This window comes from Protopterus annectens, chromosome 12.part0 (genome assembly GCF_019279795.1).
Source record: "Protopterus annectens isolate FY-2018-M chromosome 12.part0, PAN1.0, whole genome shotgun sequence".
Classification (NCBI taxonomy): domain Eukaryota; kingdom Metazoa; phylum Chordata; order Ceratodontiformes; family Protopteridae; genus Protopterus; species Protopterus annectens.
In genome coordinates, this window is record NC_056746.1 from 1,264,330,835 (window position 1) to 1,264,352,507 (window position 21,673).

General features: G+C 38.2%; 1 protein-coding gene across 3 annotated transcripts in view; it reads left to right on the top strand.

Moving 5' to 3' along the window:
* Window positions 1-21,673, top strand: part of LOC122817110 (ubiquitin carboxyl-terminal hydrolase CYLD-like) — a 363,020-nt gene that overhangs the window by 184,054 nt on the left and 157,293 nt on the right. For all 3 annotated transcript variants that reach the window (XM_044090288.1, XM_044090289.1, XR_006367148.1), the window contains exon 5: window positions 7,034-7,199. In XM_044090288.1, the coding sequence (XP_043946223.1) occupies window positions 7,034-7,199 (166 nt within the window). The remainder of the gene's footprint in view (window positions 1-7,033; window positions 7,200-21,673) is intronic.

A 21,673-nucleotide genomic window follows, 5' to 3' on the forward strand; every position in this document is an offset into this window, starting at 1 on the left:
TTAGGATCAATTAAATATTCTTTCTACAAAATTTCATATACCACTTGTAGAAATGTTTTACTAGTCCATTATTGTATAGAAAATGCTAGATTACGCATCCCGGCAGTTGAGATTTAAACCACATAAGGTTGATAAAGGTATGTTGCACAGAGATGTTTTAAGATTACCAGTATGTTTTCCATAGTGTTACATACTTGGTTTCTTAAAATGTTCTTTAATATTGTTTCTGAATAATTTTTAGTAGATGGAAGAGATTCATTACCTTTATGTGCAACGTGAGTGATAAGACAATAAAATAATGAGACAGGGTCACACGTCCGCAAGTGCTATAAAACTCTGTAGTTTATGTTTGCAATTGTGAACAGAAGATGAATTATTAAGTTATGTGAAGTTCTATCGTGATTCCTGTACAGTTTTAAATGTTTTTGTTGTGATTTTTACATCATCAGTGATTCTCTTTGTGAGGCAGTTAATTGGTGAAGTAGCTGTATTTAAAAGATGTTTCGTGATTTTAACTTGTTTTGATTATCTGTGGAAAACAACGTGAAAGCGCTTATATATTAAACCTTTTATATTTTAACCTCGGCATGTGTACTGCCTCCTGTTTTGGATGCATTTGTGTTTAGCTGCTGCAAGGAGAAGGTTTTATCATAGGCTACATGTTTTTTTTTGTTTTTCATGTTTCTGAATAATCTACTGCCAATCATTAGTGGACCGGAGTTCCGCTGTGGCGACCCCTAACCGGGAAAAGCCGAAAGACAACAACAACATGTTTCTGAATAATGTTATAGTGTGCATAAACAAGTTATTTCATCTACTTTGCAAATGATACTGTCATAGTAATATGTAGAAAAGCAACTTTAACAATTTGATATTTTTAAAAAAGTAAATTAGCTCTTAAATGGATGTGTCCCAAAGTTTTATTACAGACTTATTTTGAAACAGTAGTCACCTTCACTTGAAAGCTTGTTTTAAACATGTAGCTTAAGACCACATTACACATTTTAGAAGAATACTGTTAGACTAGCTCTGCATGACACTGTGATTTCACTGCTGCTGTTACTAGCTCTTAGGCATGTAGGGTCTGCATGGTTCTGATTTAATTAATTCTTAATGTTTATTTTGCAGCATTAATTAACAGATGTATATAAAATAGTACAATCTTTTAATTTTCACTTCAATGAGTCTGGCAAGACTTTTCAGTCAGTGAAATTTGTAATGTGTTTGTGCTATCCCTTTGTTTATTTTTGTAGTCCTCTAAAACAAAGTAGATGGGTTAGTCCTTAGACTCTACATATTTGCAACTACATATTTGCAAATACAAATGAATACTTGGCAGGGTGTGTGTGCTGTTTTTTTAATTTCCTGTTTGCCTTTCTCGTAGAGGTAATTTGCACTGCAGGGTTTCAGGCAACATACTTTGTACATGTCTTTCAACCTGTTAGTGCAAGAAATCTGGACCAGGCCCAAAAATAATGGGGGGAGAGAGCCCCAAAGTTAGGGACAAATTTTAAATAAAATTAGAAAGTTGTTGGAATAACAGGAGTTTTGCATTTTCTGAAGGCTGTGAAGTCTGGAATCCTGTTATTACTCATTGAGTTCACTCCATAGTGGTTTACCAGAAAGCCACAAATTCAATGATAAATAGACCAAAAATGTAATCAGAAATCGGGGCATTCCGCAGAAATCTGGACAGTTGAGAGGTACTTGTGGACTAGTGATTGTTATTTAACTGAATGCTGTGCTTTGTCAGAAATTAAATAGGCCAACCTTGCATGCCTTTAGATTAAAACAATTAAATTTGTGTTTACATTTTTGGTTATGCAATATTGCTTTTAAATTATTGTCTGCTTTATAGGAAAAAGTTTATTTCTAATTTTTTAGGCTAGTAATAGCATAGGCAAATATTTGGATGCTGTTTTCTTGTCTTTCTTTATTAAAGGATCAAAAGTGCTGACCCACTGAAAAATGTTTTGTATATTTTTATATTTTTCATTGCAGGTTGTCCTTTCTGTTATTTTAATCTTGAGTATTGTTTAATTTCATAAATATTAACTTTGTTTTCACTTGTTCATCATAACACTATGTTTTTCTTGAAAAATTAAAAGAAGCCACGTAAAAGGATAAAACCAGCTCCTTGTAAATAAAAGCAAAACCAAGGAGACGGTAAATACAGCCGAATAAAAGCAAACGGAGTTTAATGGAGTATAAGCGCTTTCGCGTTGCTTCCACAACGCTTCTTCAGATACAAATCAATTAAAACAATCCTCCTACATCATTTTTAAAAAACATTAACAGCCAATCAACTATGTAAAACCATAGTCATGTGATATAATTTTGTCGCATGACTTAGCAGTTCCAGTGCTTACATACTGAATTTACAAAAGTTTATCTAAGCATAAACTAAAATACTTGCTGTAAGTGAGCAAAAACACAACTAAATCCCACTGCAATAATAATAAAATAGCTCTTCACTTTTCGTGGTAAAATTACTCAAATTATATTCAAACAAACAACATCTCAAGGAATTATATAATGAGCCTTGAAGTTACACCTTAATGGTTATGCAAGGTCACCATTGAGGTGTAACTTAAAGGCTCATAACATTTTGAGCATTGAGCAACTAATTTGTTTTGGGACTTATTATGCTTTATAATTCCATGAGATGTTGTTTCTTCTTTACCTGTCCTAGGATGATATCACATGGTAAGTCTGATAACTTGTTCTTGTGTTATTTATGAGCATAATTATTTGATTTGTCATGCATTTTAGTGCTTTGTGAAGACAGTTATAAGTTTTACACTGACATCTGATAGTGTGCTTGTAAACATTTGTTTGTTTGAATATAATTTGAGTAATTTTAACAGGAAAAGTAAAGAGCTATTTTCTTATCATTGTAGTGGGATTTGGTTGTGTGTTTGCTCACTTACAGCAAGTATTTCAGTTTATGCTTAGATAAACTTTTGAAATACATAAGTTCAATATGTAAGCACTTGAATTGCTAAGTCATGCGACAAAATGATATCACATGACTATGGTTTTACATAGTTTTTTGGCTGTTAATGTTTTTTAAAAATTATGTAGGAGGATTGTTTTAATTGGTTTGTATCTGAAGAAGCTATGTGGAAGCAACGCGAAAGCGCTCATACTCTATTAAACTCCGTTTGCTTTTATCCTGCTGTGTTTACCGTCTCCTTGGTTTTGCTTTTATTTACTATGTTTTTGTTGTTTGGCTTTATTTTTCCTGACACTTTTGTGTTCTCAGTGAGTCCGTAGTTGATCATCTTACTAATGTTCTTATTAATCTTATTAATCTTGTTAATATATTGATTGCATAGTCATTTATACCATAACATTGCATGTAAGGTATTTTATACTTTAGCAATTGTGAATAGCATTTGTTATGTTTGATGTAAAAATTGCTAAGAAGAATGTCTTTGTTAAAGCCCCATGTTCACCTGTAGAGGGGATAGGCAATCTTCATTAATGTATATATACTGAAAAAATTATATTTTTGTTCGAGTTGACATGGTACCAGCAATGACCCTCATCTTTAGTATAAGTATACCTGTCTCAGTCAGTGGGGTCAGTCTTTGCCCCATCCTCACCAAGTGTGGTGTACTTCAGAGCTTTGTTTCTCATTTCCTTCTTTTCGCAATTTTCATTTTACACCTTCAGGGTCATGCTTTCTGATCTAACTACATTATCTTATGCTGACAGCATGGTTATCTGGGACTCTAGCTCACTCCCCTCCTGCAAAATCTGCATACTGGAATACTACCTTAGTGCATTTCGCCGCTAGTTCAGTTCCTTAGACTTAATGTTAAATATCAAGAAAACTGAAGCTATGCTAATGGGTACAGCTAAATGCCTATCCTAAGCCCTCAAACTGGTCTGCTACTTGACTGTTAGGAGATGCTTTGCCTTCAGTCCGGCATTTTTAATACCAAAGAAATTCATCTTGACCAGCAACTTACAGTCTCCTCATGCCTCAGTTATATTGGCACTACGTTACACACCCTTGGTGTCACCCATGGATCTGTTTGCGTGTTAGCACCAGGGACTACAAGCGCCATAACAAAATAGGTGCTTTTGGCAAACTTTTTTTGTGGATTCCTGGTTTTGTGAGTAGGGTCCTTTTTAACTGCCACATACTTCAGAAGTTACTAAGCAAAATCTACTTATGGTCAACTCACTCAATTCAAGTACCCCTGTACCATCATTTCCAAGCAAAATGATTACCCATCAAAGTGAGAGGCAACCTGTTTTTAATGTAAACCATTCTTCTACCCTTGTTTTCTTCCTTAAAACTGTTCACCACATGTCTGTGTAGTCATTGTCCAGTCAGACTTTCCCGGTCAACAAGTGTAAAATAAAATAAAAAATAAATTACTCTGCTCACCCCCACCTGCTCATTAGAAAGCTTCAAAAAACATTTTCTACTGGCAACCTACTGCACAGTGTTAATTTTCTCTCAAAATCAAGTCTCTGCCCACGTTTCAGCAATTATGGCTAGTCTGGGCAACCAGCTAATATCCATATTTATATACAGCTGTCAGCAACATCCACGGTGGTGCAGCGGTAGCGTTGTTGCCTCACAGCAAGAGGTTCTCCGTTCGATACTCGGCTGGAGTGCGGTAGTGCCTTCTGTGTGGAGTCTGCATGTCCTCCCCGCGGTTGGGTGGGCTTTCGAAAAACATGGGTAAATGGGCGTGCCTTCATTGAAGGTTGAACGTCGAGCTGGCACCTCAGCGTTCGTGAAAATCTACTGCCAATCATTAGCGGACTGGAGTTTAGCTGTGGCGACCCCTAACTTGGAAAAAACGAAAGACAACAACAACATATACAGCTGTCAGCAAAAAATAGAATGGCCTGAATCAAGTATGAAATACAGCTCTTCACTGGTATGAAATGTTTCTAAACACAGAACTGCATACCAAATGTAATTATTTTATTACAATATTGTATTGTACTGTTATTTTTATTGTTTAGCAAGACTGTAGCTTAAAATGAGTGGCTACCCGTGTTAAATAAAATGTCTGTCAAAATGGCTGCATGTATCTAACTTGTTGATAAAACAATTCATAAATACATTAAATGTATGTCAACAGTTCATCATAGTAGCAGCTCAGGAAATGAACTTCACAGTGATAAATGTATTCAGAGATGTTGATGCGTTACTTCTGATATGCATGTGCGTTTGACATTATTAGGGCTATGGCAATGCCTCTTGTCACAACTTAAATTTGTTTGAAACACAAACTATTGAAACTTTTTAATACTCATTGTGAAAGCAAGTTCTTTGATAGTCAGTATAAACTCAAAACAAAAGGCGGTACAAGGTGAATTTATGAACTGCATAATGTTTAGAAACTTTTCAAGAAAATGCTGTTTAACATTGATATGTCACTAGTTCTAAGCTCTGTTTTAAAATTATTTCACCCAAAATTCCTAAAATAGGGGGTCATTATATCGCTCAACGTCTTTTGCCAATAATTATGGACAAAGCCTAAAATAAAGGAGGGAGAAAGGCTCAAAATCAGGGACAAATTTTAAATATTACTCTAATTCACTTATAAAGTTAATAGAACAGCAGGTTTTGCATCAGCATTATTTTCTGAAAGTAAGAAGTATGCAAGTCTAACACTGTAAAAATACCAAATGTCTTGTTGTCATAAGAGATATAAGTGTTGTGTGTACTTTGTTCTGTTGATGTGCATGAGCTTAGCATTCTGTAAATACTGTATGATGCAGGTAGCATGGGTATTACTTGATAGGTTACATAATCCTGAGTGTTCAGGTAACATGGTTATCGCCTGTTAAGTTACATAATCCTGAGTGTTCAGGTAACATGGTTATCGCCTGTTAAATTACATAATCCTGAGTGTTCAGGTAACATGGTTATCGCCTGTTAAGTTACATAATCCTGAGTGTTCAGGTAACATGGTTATCACCTGTTAAGTTACATAATCCTGAGTGTTCAGGTAACATGGTTATCACCTGTTAAGTTACATAATCCTGAGTGTTCAGGTAACATGGTTATCACCTGTTAAGTTACATAATCCTGAGTGTTCAGGTAACATGGTTATCACCTGTTAAGTTACATAATTCTGAGTGTTACTGTATATTTTTACTGATAGCTTATTCAGATGCATGTAATGTGCTTCTCTCCCCTGGAGCTCCTCTGAAATGGTATTTTGCCCTGTCAGACTTTCCCAGTAAGCAAAGTCAAGTAAACTGGTTTTATTGACTGACTATAATTGTCAGTGATTTATCAGAAAATCAAGAACTGTATGAGGGATGGCACAAAAATATGAAGCAATATCAAAGACATTTGATAGGCATGGTGGTTATTGTTCTAGGCAAAATTCATAATCTGTAAACAATCCAGCAAACTGTTGATCATTACACTTACAAAGATTTTAAGTAGGCTTCCTGCTTCTATTACTTTTTGGTTGAAGGGGTGGGCTGCAGTTGCTTTATGGGTGTTTTTTATTCTGCAAATTATGACTGCCACTGTGTTTCTGCTTACACAATCCTAATCATTATGTATTCTAGAAACAGCTTACACAACTAAGCTTCAGATGCTATATCTTCTGTTAATAGGCTGCGATACTTAATGTGAATGTACTGTAACATTCGTTGTCTGTACGTAATCTTACTCATGATCACTTCTTCACTTGTTTATGCCTTTTTGATAATAGCAGCAGTGCTTTGAAAACTTTTGAAGCATTACTTATCTTTCAATTTTCATTGTTTTAGTGCAAAAGTTGGTGTTCACTGCAGAGCTTGCTGATTCATTTCTAAAATTAAATGCCACTAATGTACTAATGACTTTTTAACAAACCTGGTATTAAGTTTTTGTATTTTTTTTACTTGTTCTTCTCATTATTTATTCCAGCATGCCAGTTATTCATTTTTTGATATGAAATACTGTACTAATATCACATTGCGGTACTACAGTATCCAAGGCAATGACACTGTAATTTGCTTATCACACTCGACTAGACATTCTCTTCCTTTTTTTTGTTAGGATTACGAGATGAAAGAATGCACAGATGGAACATTCAAAGGTCAAAGGTTCTTTAGGTGTGCCAGTAACAGGGGTATGTTTATCAAGCTGGCTGAATGCAAGCCTGATGGGAGGTTCCTTTCAAGTTTACCACAGGATGGCTTTAAATCTTCTAGCTGCCCAAAGGGTAAGCATGTGATTGTTTACAATGATTTACTGTTTTAGAGTATGGGTAATGCAATAAATGTTTGAAATGTTTTCTTGGTTTCAGCTGTCAACTCCAGACCTTATTGTAATTAAGAATGCAATTCTACAGTCAACCCTCAGTTTGATTATGTGCCTTTATTTATTTATTAATCTTGTAGCTGGGAAGCCTTGTGGACCACTGTCAGCCATGACATATTTGGATACATGCTTGTGATAATGTCTCTACCGAGAAAAATGCTGCATTTGAAATGTCTGTATTTTCACCCTTTTCTGCTTTGGTTAGATTAATAGTAGCACCTTCTCCGGGTTGTCACTTGAAAGTGATTCTGTCTGAAATGTATCCTGTGTAGGTTGTAAACAATGGATCACTGTGATAGATGGATGATTGCACTTTTCTTTTCAGCCGTTCCCTGTGGTAGACTGTGTCTGTATAGCAGGTGAACTCCTAGAAGCCATGGAAACCGTGTTCCTTGGGCTGTCTGTGATACTTAACTAACCTTTCTAGCTTTGTATTAGACAATGGTCTTGTGGAAACTGCTGAAATCTTTCACATTTTTAGTGGTGTCATCCTTTCAAAACAGGAAAAAAAATATTCTCCACTAAGATAAGGAGATTAAAAGGCCTCCAGTGCCCTTGGACCAAACTGAAGGCACAACTAATGGAAAGAGAGCGTGGAAAGAATGAAAAAAATCTCTGATTAGCACAGAAAAAATAGCTTGAAAGGTAGTCCCTAATTTACCAAATGCCACATATGTAACACCTACATAGAAAGTTTTGTTTAATTGCCAAAAGCAAAATAGTAAAAGTAAATAGTTCAATAAGCCAAATGCCTTCTTAGCAAATGTATCTGAACAATGTGTTACAGCAAATTGAGAACACTATACCACAAGTATATATTAACAATTCTGTATAAGATGCTCAGAACACATCAGCAACTGCATTGTAAAAGTACACTGCTTGCAATCTGGCCTTACCTTTGTTGTATCTTTCGGCTTTTCCCGGTTAGGGGTCACCACAGCGGAACTGCAGTCCGCTAATGATTGGCAGTAGATTTTTACGTGCCGAGTTCCCAGCCCTGACGCACAACCTTCAACAAAGGTACGTCCATTCACGCATGTCTCCACACAGAAGACGCTTTAGCTGAGAATTGAACAGGACAACGTCTTACTGTGAGGCGACAATGCTACCGCAGCACCACCACCGCAGCTGCCTTACCTAAACTGTGTAAAATACTGTGATACTTGTTTGCTGTAACGTTCTCTGTTGCTGTCTCTTTTTTGGGCTTTTAGTTGATTTATCATTGTAAATACTGCAATTTATAGGTTCAGAGGTGTATACAAGGCTAATGACCGCTGGGGCCTTTTTAAGCCTAGCCATGCATCTCAAATATCTGAAAAGTTCTGGTACCCTTGATAAGTGTAAGCAGGGGCTTGGGAAATGACACATTTATAAGGAGGGGCCTCTGAGATGAACCATTTACAGACTGCCTATGTCCATTAGAGGCATAGGTGTCAAACCAAAGGTGAATTTCTGGTTCATCATTCAGACGGCCAAGTTACAGTTGAATTGGGTTAGAGAGGAACTCTGCTTTCTATGGATGGGGAGCCCTTTCCAAAGAAGGGGTAGTCTTTGGGCTATATACCTGTCTGTCCAACAGGTCCTATTTATATCATATGCAAGGTTTAAGTCCTTGGAATGGGTAATTATGGTGCTGCTTGTTTTGCAGATATGAGGGAAGTCCATCAGAGTTGCTTAAACATTTGATTGCTTGATGGCTTTAGCTTGTTTTACTCTGAGGAAGATCTGCTCCCCTGCATTTCTAGTGTGATACTTGCCCATAGCTTGAAAGCTGGAAGTAAAACTTACCCTTGAGCACTTACAGTGGTTATTTGAGCCCTACCTTTACTGCTGCCCAGTTGAATGATTTAAAATTTTTTTGAGCATAGTAGATATGAACTTAACACATTCATATGACTTTGCTCAGCTAGAGAGGTTTAGCATGTTTTCCATGCAGGGCCTGTCATTCACATAAGAGAAAAAGGTCTTCCCATGTGGGATCCAGTGGGGAAAATCCCTGCTGCACAAGCTGTTACTTTTCTTCTTCTTCTAAGTATTGCAGGTGCCACATAATGGTCAGTGTGTCATGGCGCTAAGCAGTGTCTTCCTGATTTTTTTTTTGTTAAAAAGACTGAAGAATCAAACTAACTTTATTCCGTTATCGGGGCAACACTTTTAATGAGCGCTTTCCATTCCATTCATTGCGACAGTGTTGTTATTGATACAATGGCTCTCTGGGTAGTAGCATCTATAACCCTGAAATGTGAGTATTATAACTAGCCCCAGTTTTCAAGCACCCAGTTTCTAGGTCAGAAAGTTTAAGCTCTTTCGCCTAATTTTTTTTCAAGACAGGGTAGCGATTTACAGTCAACAAACAGTGCCCGCTGTTTACAGTCAACAAATAGTGCCCCAGTCCCAGCTTTAGTCACTTTAACTCCAGAAACTCCATGTTAATTAAACTCCTGTAATCTTATACTGTTTTAAAAGCCATCATTATGAAATAAACACCACGTCTGTGGTTTGAAAACATTATTCCTATTATTTATGTATTTATTTTTCTTTTTTGAAGGGGATCCGAGTCTGTCTCAGCTGTAGAAGTAAGAAACTGTGAGCTAGTTTAGCAGATAATTGGACAGAACAAGATAGTGGCAGTATGAGGCATCACAGTCCGAGAAAGTGTTGCCCCAATGTGCAAAAAAGTCTTTCAATGCGGAAGTTTGAGGAACATGTACTTTTTAAGACCCCAAGTGAGTAACGTCAATATTGGTAATGATGTATACTTAAGAGCTATGACAATATGTACACATAATAAAATAAATGCAAGGTAACTAAGATTGCTACCTTTTCAAACGAGCAAAGTGGGACATTTTTTGTATGAACGTGAGATTTTGCAGGACAAGCCATACCCGCACCTATCGCAAAGGTCTGAATGTTTTTGGCAAAATAAAAGCTTATCCTTATAGGACTTGATTTGCTTATACTCCTTCAGATGACATTAATGTGTTTCAGATACAAAAAAATATTCTGTTAATTTTTACAAATTGGAAAAGGGGACATTTACATAGTCACGGTAACACTTTCTGAGTAGTAGCTGCATTCATAGCCGTGTTCATAGCTAAAACGTAGGTGCATCACGTGTTGCCCTGATAACGGAAAAGTACCCTTTATTCACAGCTGATGGACTTTGTGGGTGTTGTTCCTTACCCTTTCTTGCCACAGTGCTGTTTTTATGTTGAAGTTGTAGCTGTGCATTGTCAGCGATCTTGAGCTACTATAACTTTAGTAAATATTGCACCAAAGAAAATGTTGTACTTTAGGATACAACTACTTTGGAGCCATGCTGAAAGATTTTCTATTCGTTGGCTTCCCTGACACCTCTTTCTTCTTCCTGAAGAAGTAGGACTACTTTTATTGGTTGGATCCCTAATTTTTGAGCTCTTCACATTAAAAAAAAAAAAAAAAAAATCCAAGAAACCACAACATCTGACTTTCATGCTTTTTGAGAGCATTTCACATCCTGGACAGATTTTTTTGAGATGGTTTGTCAGTGATTATCTTATACTTTGCTGTATTTTATGTTTTTTCAGGTGGCTTCTCCTCTTCACATCCGTGATGTCAGCAAGATGATCAAGCTCCCTGACTGTTCTTAAAAGCTGAAAACTAAATTAATGATCAGCAAATTCCTGTTTGATGCTACTGATACTGCCAAGGCTCACTCTGTTGACATCTGTTAGCCATATGCTCTGAGACAGCTCTCTACAGAGTGAGCTCTGACTAGAAATTTTTGCTGTCATTTTTCCAGATCAAGTCTTTTTTTGGGAAAATCATTCAGACTTTTATATATGAGTTACTGAAATGTGCTAAGGCTGTTCTGTTAGGATCATAAGAGCATATGAAGTTACCAGGCTGATGGCCTTAGCTCTAATGCCCTTACAAGCCTAGCCAAGTTCTACCCTTATTTCTGCGATCCACACCTATTGCCCATGTCCAAGATGGGCACAGATGGAACCCCCAGGGTGAATTTATGGTGACCCATCCAGTTGTTCAGATTGCGTTTGAAGAGGACCAATGAGGTGCTCTGTTTGATGTGAAGTGGGAGTCTGTTCCAAATGTGTGGTTACCTCTGGGGGACAAATCTGTCCCTCCATCAGGTTTTATTAATGTCACATACCAGGCTAAGGTCTTTAGAGTGAGTAACCTGTGTATTATTTGACTTGTAGATATGCAGAGTTTCCAGTAAAGCAGGGTCAGAGATGCCTTATATGCAAGGCAGAGATCTCCTCTGAGTTGTCTGTATGAAGTAGAATAAAGTGACAGTGATTTCAGATGATCCACATAGGATGGATGCTGGAGACCTTGAATTTTTCTTGTGATGAACCTCTGTGGTCTCTCCATTTACTGCAGGTGCTTGGAAAGGTACATACCAAAAGGGACATTGCACTCAATTATTTGCCTTATGAGGGAAGAGTTCAAGAAGGTTATGACTTCTTTTTTTTTTTCTGGAGGCAATGCCCTTACTTATGAGATGAGCAATATAGAATGCTTTTCTTACCACTGTGGAGACGTGGTCAAAGGTAAGGTTGCTGTCAACCTGTTTGCCCAGGTCTTTGACCACTGAGTGCATACTTAGGATGTTGCTGTTGATGTTTTAGTTAGCAGGAATATCACTCTTACTGAAAGGGATTGTGTCACATTTTTTTGCATTGACTTTAAGGCTATGAATTTGGCACCAATCATTTAAGACCTTCTTGTAGAATGTAGATTCTGTGACCGCTCCCAGTTTGCAGTCATCATCAAACTTTGTAAGCCACAGACCTTTAGTTTTTTGCTTGTACTTTGGAGAAATAGATTCTAAACAGTAGAGGTCCCAGGACTGATCCCTGTGGAATACCACTGGTTACAGGTCTGCTGTTGGAGATGGATTCCCCTATTTTGACTATATGGGTTCTATGAGTGAGCCAGTTAGCAACCTGTCTAGTGATATAAGGATTGATACCTAGCTGGGTGAGTTTGTCAGTGATGTGTGAGTGGGGGATAGTGTCAAATACCTTGGCTAAGTCTAGGTAGGCTGTACACACAGATTTCCCCTTGTCCAGGTCCTTGGTGACTGCCTCAAAGAACTCCACCAGGTTTAATAGGTGTGGTTTCCCTTTGACAAATCCAAACTGAGTAGGGTCAAATGTTTGGAGATCACCTATAGCTTTGTTGATAAGGTCCATGAAATTTGCTCCATGGCCTTGCAGATGAGGCTTGTCAGGCTAATAGGTTTATAGTTCCCAGGGTTCGTGGACGAAATACCTTTGTGCAAGGGAATAACTGTGGCTATTTTCCATTCAGCTGGGATGAAGCCAGTGTTTAGACTGTGACTGAAAAGAGTACCCAGTGGTGTTGCTAATTCATGTTGGAGCCCATGTAGGACACAGCCTGGGATGTCATCAGGTACCATAGATGCTATGTTTTTGGCCTTGGAGAGGGCATTTACAACCTGCTTTTTAGAGATACAAGGTAGAGGACAGGTGGTACAAACTTCATGGGGTAAGTGTGGCTGGTACAAGGGGGTGAAGTTTTCATAGACCCTGTCAGCCAACAGGTTAGCTATGTCTACAGACTCAGTGTATGTAGTATCATTGATTACCAGTTTGGCACAAATCTAGGTCTTTCCTTTTAGGTTATGGATGTAACTAAAGAGTGCCTTATGGTTGTCCTTGGTTGAAGAAGCTAATTTAGATTCGTAGTTTGCTTTGGAGGACTTCATAAGAAGTCTTATTTGCTTGTTTAAGCTGAGGAGGGAGTGTTTCCAGTTTAGGGCTCACTCCCTCTTACTCTTAGCAATTTCTTCCTCTTATTGTACAGCCTGTTAATGGCAGTTGTTTACCAGGCAGGTTTGCTCTTCCTTGAGCAGCTTGCTTTGGTCCTGTCAGGTACGGCCGAGTCAATGAAGTTATACAGATGTTTGCAGAGTTCTTCACCAATGCTTTATACTTAGTTGCCAGTTCCATCTGAGAGGGGAGGTGCAGTGAAGATATTTATACCATCCCATAAGAGGTCAGAACCTGCTTTGGAGAAGTTTTTTAGTTTAGTTGTTGCTTGTTGGGGCGGGGGGAGGAGGTCAGGTGTGATAGTTAATTTGAATGAGACTGATTTGTGGTCAGATTTCACCAGGGAGGACCTCACAGTAGGGGTGCCACAGTGGTCCCCCATATTGTTAAGTACCAGATCCAGGATGTTGGTACCCCTTGTGGGGGTGTCAACCAGCTGATCCAGGGCACTGGAGTTAATGAAGTCGAGGAACCTTTGGGCAAGTGAGTTTGAGCTTGAGTAATTTACCCAGTTGGTGTATGGGGAGTTAAAGTTGCCCAACATCATGGTGTTTGGATGTATCTTGATAGACTCAAGTAGATCCAAATAGGCCAATTGGGTGTCCTGATTCATGGAGGGGGTCATGTAACTGGTAGTGACTTGAATAGGTGTCCTACTAACAGTTAATTGCAGCTGAAATATCTACTGGGAATCATACTATTTAGTTAGTCTGCAGGTGTATTTATCTTTAATAAATACTGATACACCACCTCCTTTAGTTTTCATGTCTTCAGTTTTTAGTCTGAACGTGTGGAAGGAGGTGTAACCTGGTATGGCTGGGTGCTCTCCACAGCCTTGAACCAGGTCTCAATGACTGCACAAATGTCTGCTTCTGTCAAGGTGAGGACTGCTTCCAGTGAGTGCATTTTCGTGTTAAGACTCCTGGTGTTTAGTAGCATAACCTTGAGGTTGTTTTTAGATGGAATTTTTACTTCAGGAATTTTTTCCTTGAGACACTGCCTAAAAAAGGTACTATGGAGGTGGCAGGAGCCTTAGCCAGTAGCTGGAATCCCAGGGGTGACAGATGAAGACCATCTCTGACAAATCATGGAGCTCTGTCGATCATGTCATCCCAGGCTGACAGATACAGGATCCCTTAGAATGACACCAGAAACTCGGCTAATTATTGAATTCAATCATTTTCTTTTTGTATTGAGACATCGTCCTAAGTGAAGGTAAAATGTTGCTTAAGGCTAGGGACATACCTGCCTGAAACACACAGTCTGAGAGCTCAGTCCTCTCTCTCTTCATATAGTCCAGAGAGGTACATCTCAAGTCATTCACGCCAACATGGACTATGATGGAGTCGTAACAGTACCTGCTGTTGAGAGACCTGAGTGCATGTGTGATATGGTGGATCCTGGCACCTGACAGACAGCTGACCATGACCTTCTTATCCAGCCTGGAGAGAGGGACATCTGTATGTCTCACAATGGAATCACCTATGACTAATATGTTTGGTTTTGTGTTTTGCCTTAAGGGCTTGACAGGTGAGAAACTGGCGCGTGAGCTGTTATGTGTATTGTGTTCTGCAGAGGTAGTATTATGCGTAGTACGATTGTGTTTGTGTTTGAGAGGTCTCTGGTGTTTAGGTATTTTTTTGGTGAGGACCTCTGCATATGTACATATGTGTGATGTGGGTTTGGGTGGAGTAGGAGATGAGGTGTGCATTATTACATCTATGGTCATTTTGGTAGTAAAGGCAAATATATCACCTCCTAAACTCCCACCAAAGGCCATGGGGGAATCCTTGAAGAGGACTGCAACAGTCTCTTCGTCTCTTTCAGCAGTTATTTGAAAAGAAGGTCTGATGATGGTAGGAGAGAGGCTTACCCTGTTCTCAAGTCCCTGAGATTCACATAGGATGTGTGTGTGTGTTTATAATGACCACTTCAGAATTTGAATGCCCATCCATGTGCAATACCCCCTTGGAGGAATCCAGACATTTCTGTAGACCTTCTACAACATGCTCAAATATTTTTTCATGTAGGACAATAAAGCTAGTTCTAGGAACCAATGTAGGATTGAGACTTCATTTCAGCCTGTTTGTGTTCCCCAGTTAAAATGGGAAATTCATACTAGTGTTAATTAAATACTGGAACCTAAACTATACATAACAAATTTCTTGAACTGTTTTCCTTTATAAAGAATACTTCAATATTGTGACCATCTAAAAAAGGTGGTACATTCCAAACCCTGACTTGATGTTAACTTACCAAAGTATATATTACATAAAAGGGGTAGGGAGGATGCAAAAGGGGGGAGGGAAGAACAGCAGTCTTTGTAAAGGACTTGATCAGAACTGTAGAACAGTACATGATGGCAAGGCAAAGGCTTAAAATGACACTACATAACATGTAATTGTTGTCTGCAGTACCCCCTTTCATTGTTAAGATATTGATAAAAAAGTAACACGTATCATACATGCTGACAAAGAAAGGGAACATATGTTGATTTATTCATTAAATGTGCAGTTTGCTAAGTGGAACTCAGGGTTATTAGTGCAGTACGAGCATATGCTACTGACATTTTGTACGGAAGTCCAGTTTATATAGAGCTGTATCGGTGTTTGTATCCTAATATGGAAATGGAAAAAAGAATTTTGAACATTTGAAAGTAAGCAGTAAAACTGATCTCTGTTGTTCTGTATAAATCAGTTGTAATCATTCCAAGCAGAATGAAGGGAATTAAGTCTAGTTAGGCTTAAGCTGACAAAAATGGGAAGATTTCTTAAAAAAGCTGGAGCAGAGTGGAAGGAATAGAAAAGCGATCAGACAGAGCTGAGTGAGGACAGCTGCCTTAGATTTAGCTTTACAAAAGCGGAGGATGTGTTGCACATTGGAAAATCTTCCCCAAGGATCAGTTACCACAAAAATGATTATATTAAGTAAGGAGTTACATAGTGGTGGGGCTACAAACAACAGTCAGACAGCATTGTGCAAATTCTTTTTCACTGTCTCTCTTGTTTAAACCATGATCAAATAGCTGTATTTTGCACTTTTTCAGAATTTCCATCATAGAAGCACTTAGCCTTTGTATTACACAAATAAGCAGTGATAAAGAAAGGCAAAGCACTGTTTTGTTCTCAGAAGAAGTTACAGTAGAAGCGTTAACATTTAGAAAGCATAAAGAATTCTTTAAAAGCAGAAGAAAGAACTGGAAAGAAGCTTAAAAAGTTGACAGTGAGAAAGAGAGTAAAAAAAAACAATGACTTTGCTAGAGTGTATCTGCTAACTAATTGTGAAAGAAGATGGGAGTGCTAAATGTAGACAGTAGAAACATTTTAGGTGGGGAAAGATATATGGGCTACCTGAAAAGACCAAAATCCCACATTACCGAATCCAACACGACTGAGACGACATAGCCAAAACCTCACATAAATGAACACTCTGAACACTGGAATTTTACTGTGGGAAAAGAACCACTTGGCCACCATGGTGAATTTTGCCCTTTCCTCACTGTAGTGCAATCTCAGAGTTGGTATATTTAGTTACCCCCACACACACACACACACACACACATCGGTGCATTTGATTTGCTTTGGTTTGTATTTTTATGGTGATGGACAAGTGGTTAGTTTCCTGGAGTTTCCTTGTCAGTGTTCTGAGTTTTCTTTTATGTGAGGTTTTGGCTATGTCGTATTGGTCGTGTTGGATTCAGTAATGTGGGATTTTGGTCTTTATAAGTAGACCCATAGGTCTATATCTATCTATCTATCTATCTATCTATCTATAATCTATATATCTATACATGTGTGTGTGTGTGTGTGCATATATATATATATATATTTTTTTTCCTTTTGCCAAAAGAGCATGTTGTGAAAACATAACGTGGACAGTGCATTGAGTCCTGAGCAATTTAACTACCAGTTCTCATAGGATTAAGCAGAGAATTAGTGAAGCCTCTGTGAGGTGTAATATGCTGTGGTAAAATGGTGAGGCACCTGAACACTGGATAAAGGCAAATTTGATTACTTGTCACATGAGCAAGTTAGAGGCAGAAAGCTGCTGAACTTGTAGTTTTACCTCCGTGTAGGCAAGTCGTGGAGTCCCTTATAAAATAAAGAATTGTGGATTATGTAGAAGGTAGTAGGACACAAAATCCAAAGTAGCATGGATTCACATCAGGAAGGGAATGTAAATTGAATGTGAACTCTCTAATTGGGAGATGTAAAATGAGAGTAACTCTGTATTAAATTGTCCATATTTATAGTGAGGCAGCTGACTCAATAATACAGAAATACCTAATAAATAAACATATTTTCAGTTAATCCCACAATCAAAATATGTAATTTATATTGACTGAATAAATAGCCAAGGAGAATATTTGCAAATGGAGGTGTCAGGGTTCCTGGACAATTTGCTAAAACTGATAACCTAAAGCTTTGTCTTTTGAAAGAAAATAGTTCAGAATTCTTGACAAAAGTGAAAAATGTACATGTATTTGGGCTCAAGGCCCTCAAACCTGCCATGCAGGGTACTTCATCTCCAAATTTATTGTAATCAGGTGTGAGATTGCTACCTCATTGGTAAGGGTAATGACCTGACCTTAGTGATCCTGCTTATTGAATATGTGATATTGCAAAAGTATTTTCTTACATTCTTAGCTGTTTTGGAATTGTCCTGCACTGGGAGTTCATTGGAAGAAAGAAGCCTTACTCCTGTGGTACTGTATGGGTCAGTCCTGTCCTTTCATGCTTCCTGGCATCTTTGTTAGAGACTCTAGAGAGGTTAGAGTATGCCTTTACAAAATGTAATTGGAGAGTTAAGTTTGTGCAGTTTGCTAAGTGGAACTCAGGGTTATTAGTGCAGTACGAGCATATGCTACTGACATTTTGTACGGAAGTCCAGTTTATATAGAGCTGTATCGGTGTTTGTATCCTAATATGGAAATGGAAAAAAGAATTTTGAACATTTGAAAGTAAGCAGTAAAACTGATCTCTGTTGTTCTGTATAAATCAGTTGTAATCATTCCAAGCAGAATGAAGGGAATTAAGTCTAGTTAGGCTTAAGCTGACAAAAATGGGAAGATTTCTTAAAAAAGCTGGAGCAGAGTGGAAGGAATAGAAAAGCGATCCGACAGAGCTGAGTGAGGACAGCTGTCTTAGATTTAGCTTTACAAAAGCGGAGGATGTGTTGCACATTGGAAAATCTTCCCCAAGGATCAGTTACCACAAAAATGATTATATTAAGTAAGGAGTTACATAGTGGTGGGGCTACAAACAACAGTCAGACAGCATTGTGCAAATTCTTTTTCACTGTCTCTCTTGTTTAAACCATGATCAAATAGCTGTATTTTGCACTTTTTCAGAATTTCCATCATAGAAGCACTTAGCCTTTGTATTACACAAATAAGCAGTGATAAAGAAAGGCAAAGCACTGTTTTGTTCTCAGAAGAAGTTACAGTAGAAGCGTTAACATTTAGAAAGCATAAATAATTCTTTAAAAGCAGAAGAAAGAACTGGAAAGAAGCTTAAAAAGTTGACAGTGAGAGAGAGAGAGAAAGAGAGTAAAAAAAAAACAATGACTTTGCTAGAGTGTATCTGCTAACTAATTGTGAAAGAAGATGGGAGTGCTAAATGTAGACAGTAGAAACATTTTAGGTGGGGAAAGATATATGGGCTACCTGAAAAGACCAAAATCCCACATTACCGAATCAAACACGACCGAGATGACATAGCCAAAACCTCACATAAACGAACACTCTGAACACTGGAATTTTACTGTGGGAAAAGAACCACTTGGCCCCCATGGTGAATTTTGCCCTTTCCTCACTGTAGTGCAATCTCAGAGTTGGTATATTTAGTTACGCCACCCCCCCCTCCCCACATCGGTGCATTTGATTTGCTTTGGTTTGTATATTTTGGGTCAAACTCGTTGTGCAGAATATCAAATTGGGAGAGTTATTCTGCACAATGAGTTTGACCCAGTTTTCCATAGTCATTATTATTATATTTGACACTGGCACAGTGAAAACTGTGGTCCCAAGAATTAATCTTTTGTGATCACCCCATCACTGCCTTCTTACCTTTCAGCTGCTTCTGCATGCGTCTGCATATTTTTCACCCCCCCCCCCCTTTTATCTACTTTTTCCTGACATCCTTCATTGTGGTGCAGAGTCAAATACTTTTAACAGTCTAGATAGATCATATCAGCTGAGTTGGCTTTATCCACTTCCATCATAATGCAGTTAGACAGTTGGATTGTGGTCACTTGCCACAGTCTTCTGTCCTGGAATCTATGATGATTTTTATGTTATATGTTTTATTTCTACAAATTTAAGTCTTGAGTTAATTAGTCTGTACTGATGTTACAGTAGCTGGTGTACTTCTTTTGCTACCTTTGTGTACTGGTATGATTGTGGATTACCTCCAGAACCTTGAGACATCATCCCTACCTCAGAAATATATTTCAGTAGCAGCATGGCAGGTTTCAACACTCAGGGTCATCATTTGTATTTTGTTGGAAATCCATCCAAACCCTATGCCTTGTCCTATCTTAGCTCTGTTTTCTCCTGCCCCTGTTGAAATTTTCATTTCTGTCTACCTACTCCTGTCACTTCCTTTCTTCCCCTCCCAAACTGGGATCATTCCCTTTTATTCCATATTAACTACATAAGAGAAGAACTCATTCAGTATCCCAGTTTGTTGTGATGGCCTCCATTGCTTGCACCATAATTTCCAGCCAAGGCATAATGTCATGTTCTGTGTAGATTCAGTTAGCATCTGTCCTTGTATTTGTTGCTTTGGTGATGTGCATGACCATGAGGCACAGTACAATTCTGTATGAAGTGTACCTGGATGAAATGCTTTCATGGTTGTCTGCATCATAGTATTGGTAGGTTTACACATCTCCAAAAGCAGGCATTACTGTCCATGTCATTTGTTTATAATCCTTTTATGTCCTTATAGCTGAGATATTTAATGCTTTGTTTGTATTTTCCCTTCATCTGTTTTTAGGGGTCTATATCACATGAGCGAATCGCACAAATTGCGAACGCTCTTAATATCGAACGTACCGGACCTCAAAGTGCTTTTTCTGAGATCGCGGTACAGTGAAGAATGGGATATTTGCCCTTTCCTCACTGTAGTGCGATCTTGGAGTTGGAATATATATTTAATGTGGGTGGGGAGCACAACCCCCCACAATAGGAAGTTCGAGGTCCAGTACGTTTGATATTATGAGAGTTCGCAATTTGTGCGATTCGCTCATATAATATAGACCCATTTTTAGGCTGTCCAGAACTCAACTTCACTACCAGCTTGCATGATTGTGAAATTTTGCATATTGTATTGTTGCTTAGATCCAATTATTTTAAATTATTAAACCCTGGCCACTGAGCACATATTTGTGCTAAATTATTGTAAAATGTAAACGTTACTATTTATCCTTAACCAGTAGAAATCACATACTAAGCACACTAACTCACTGAGGTATTTATTAATGCTTTAATGCCTTGCAATGTTCTCGATATTTACTCATCTTTCATTCCCTAAGCCCTGTTGGCATTATAACCTTCTTTGTATACCCTGCCATCTGTTACAGGTTAGTTATAAATGACAAGGTTGTCAATATGCCCTTTGTAAACTTAATTGCCTTAGCCATATCCCCTTGTTGGCCCTCATTGTAAACAGAATGCACTTTACCCATATCCACTGTGTGGTTTACCTAATGTATATCTGCTCCATGATAGTCTTATTTAACCATAACCCCTTTGTGCTATTCACCTTAACAGTGTCTGCCATGTGTAACTTACCTTTTGCCAGAGTACCATATGTCTTTGCTATATCTCCTTTTGTACTGTTAACTTTCTTTCCACTGTGCTGCATTCTGTGTCTATTCCCCCCCACCACCGCTGTTCACTTTGCTCCCATTACTGTTGCACTTGTCTCCTTTCACATATCCCTTTTGTGCTCTTCACCTGATATCTTACATCATCAGAGATATTTATTCACCTGATCTTACATCATCAGAGATATTTATTCAAATGAGAATGATTTAACTGTTACGTTTGTGATTTAACTGTTACGTTTGTGATCATCTCAAGAGGCCTGTCTTCTCTTTAACCCTTTAAGTATTGGGATTGGAAGGCAGGTCGGAGTACTTCGGGTTGAAAATGTTTGCCCAGTACAGTTAATTGGTTGTTCTTTCTGCTTGTTTTAACTTGCCTCTGTTACTGCTATTTTGGGTACCTAATGAGTATGGATTAATCATGATAATTTCTCAAATGCAATTTGTCTGAATGACAATATGTTCAAAAAATATAACAAAGTAAGTTTTTTTTTTTTTTTTATACAAGAGGGCAAGCCTCTCTGCACCCTTCATGGGGGGGGGGGGCAAATTCTCCCAACCTATATATACCCACGTGTCCTCAAACGTAATTTCGCTGAATGCAAAAGAGGCATTGCTGTTTGCCAACAGTGGGGCTTGCTTTTTCTCCATTATTTTACAACTTCAGAGTTGGTGTGTATGTCCGGGGTGTTTGGGGGGGTGCAGGGGGACTTACCCCCTTGCAAAAACAAAATTGAGTTGTTTGTCA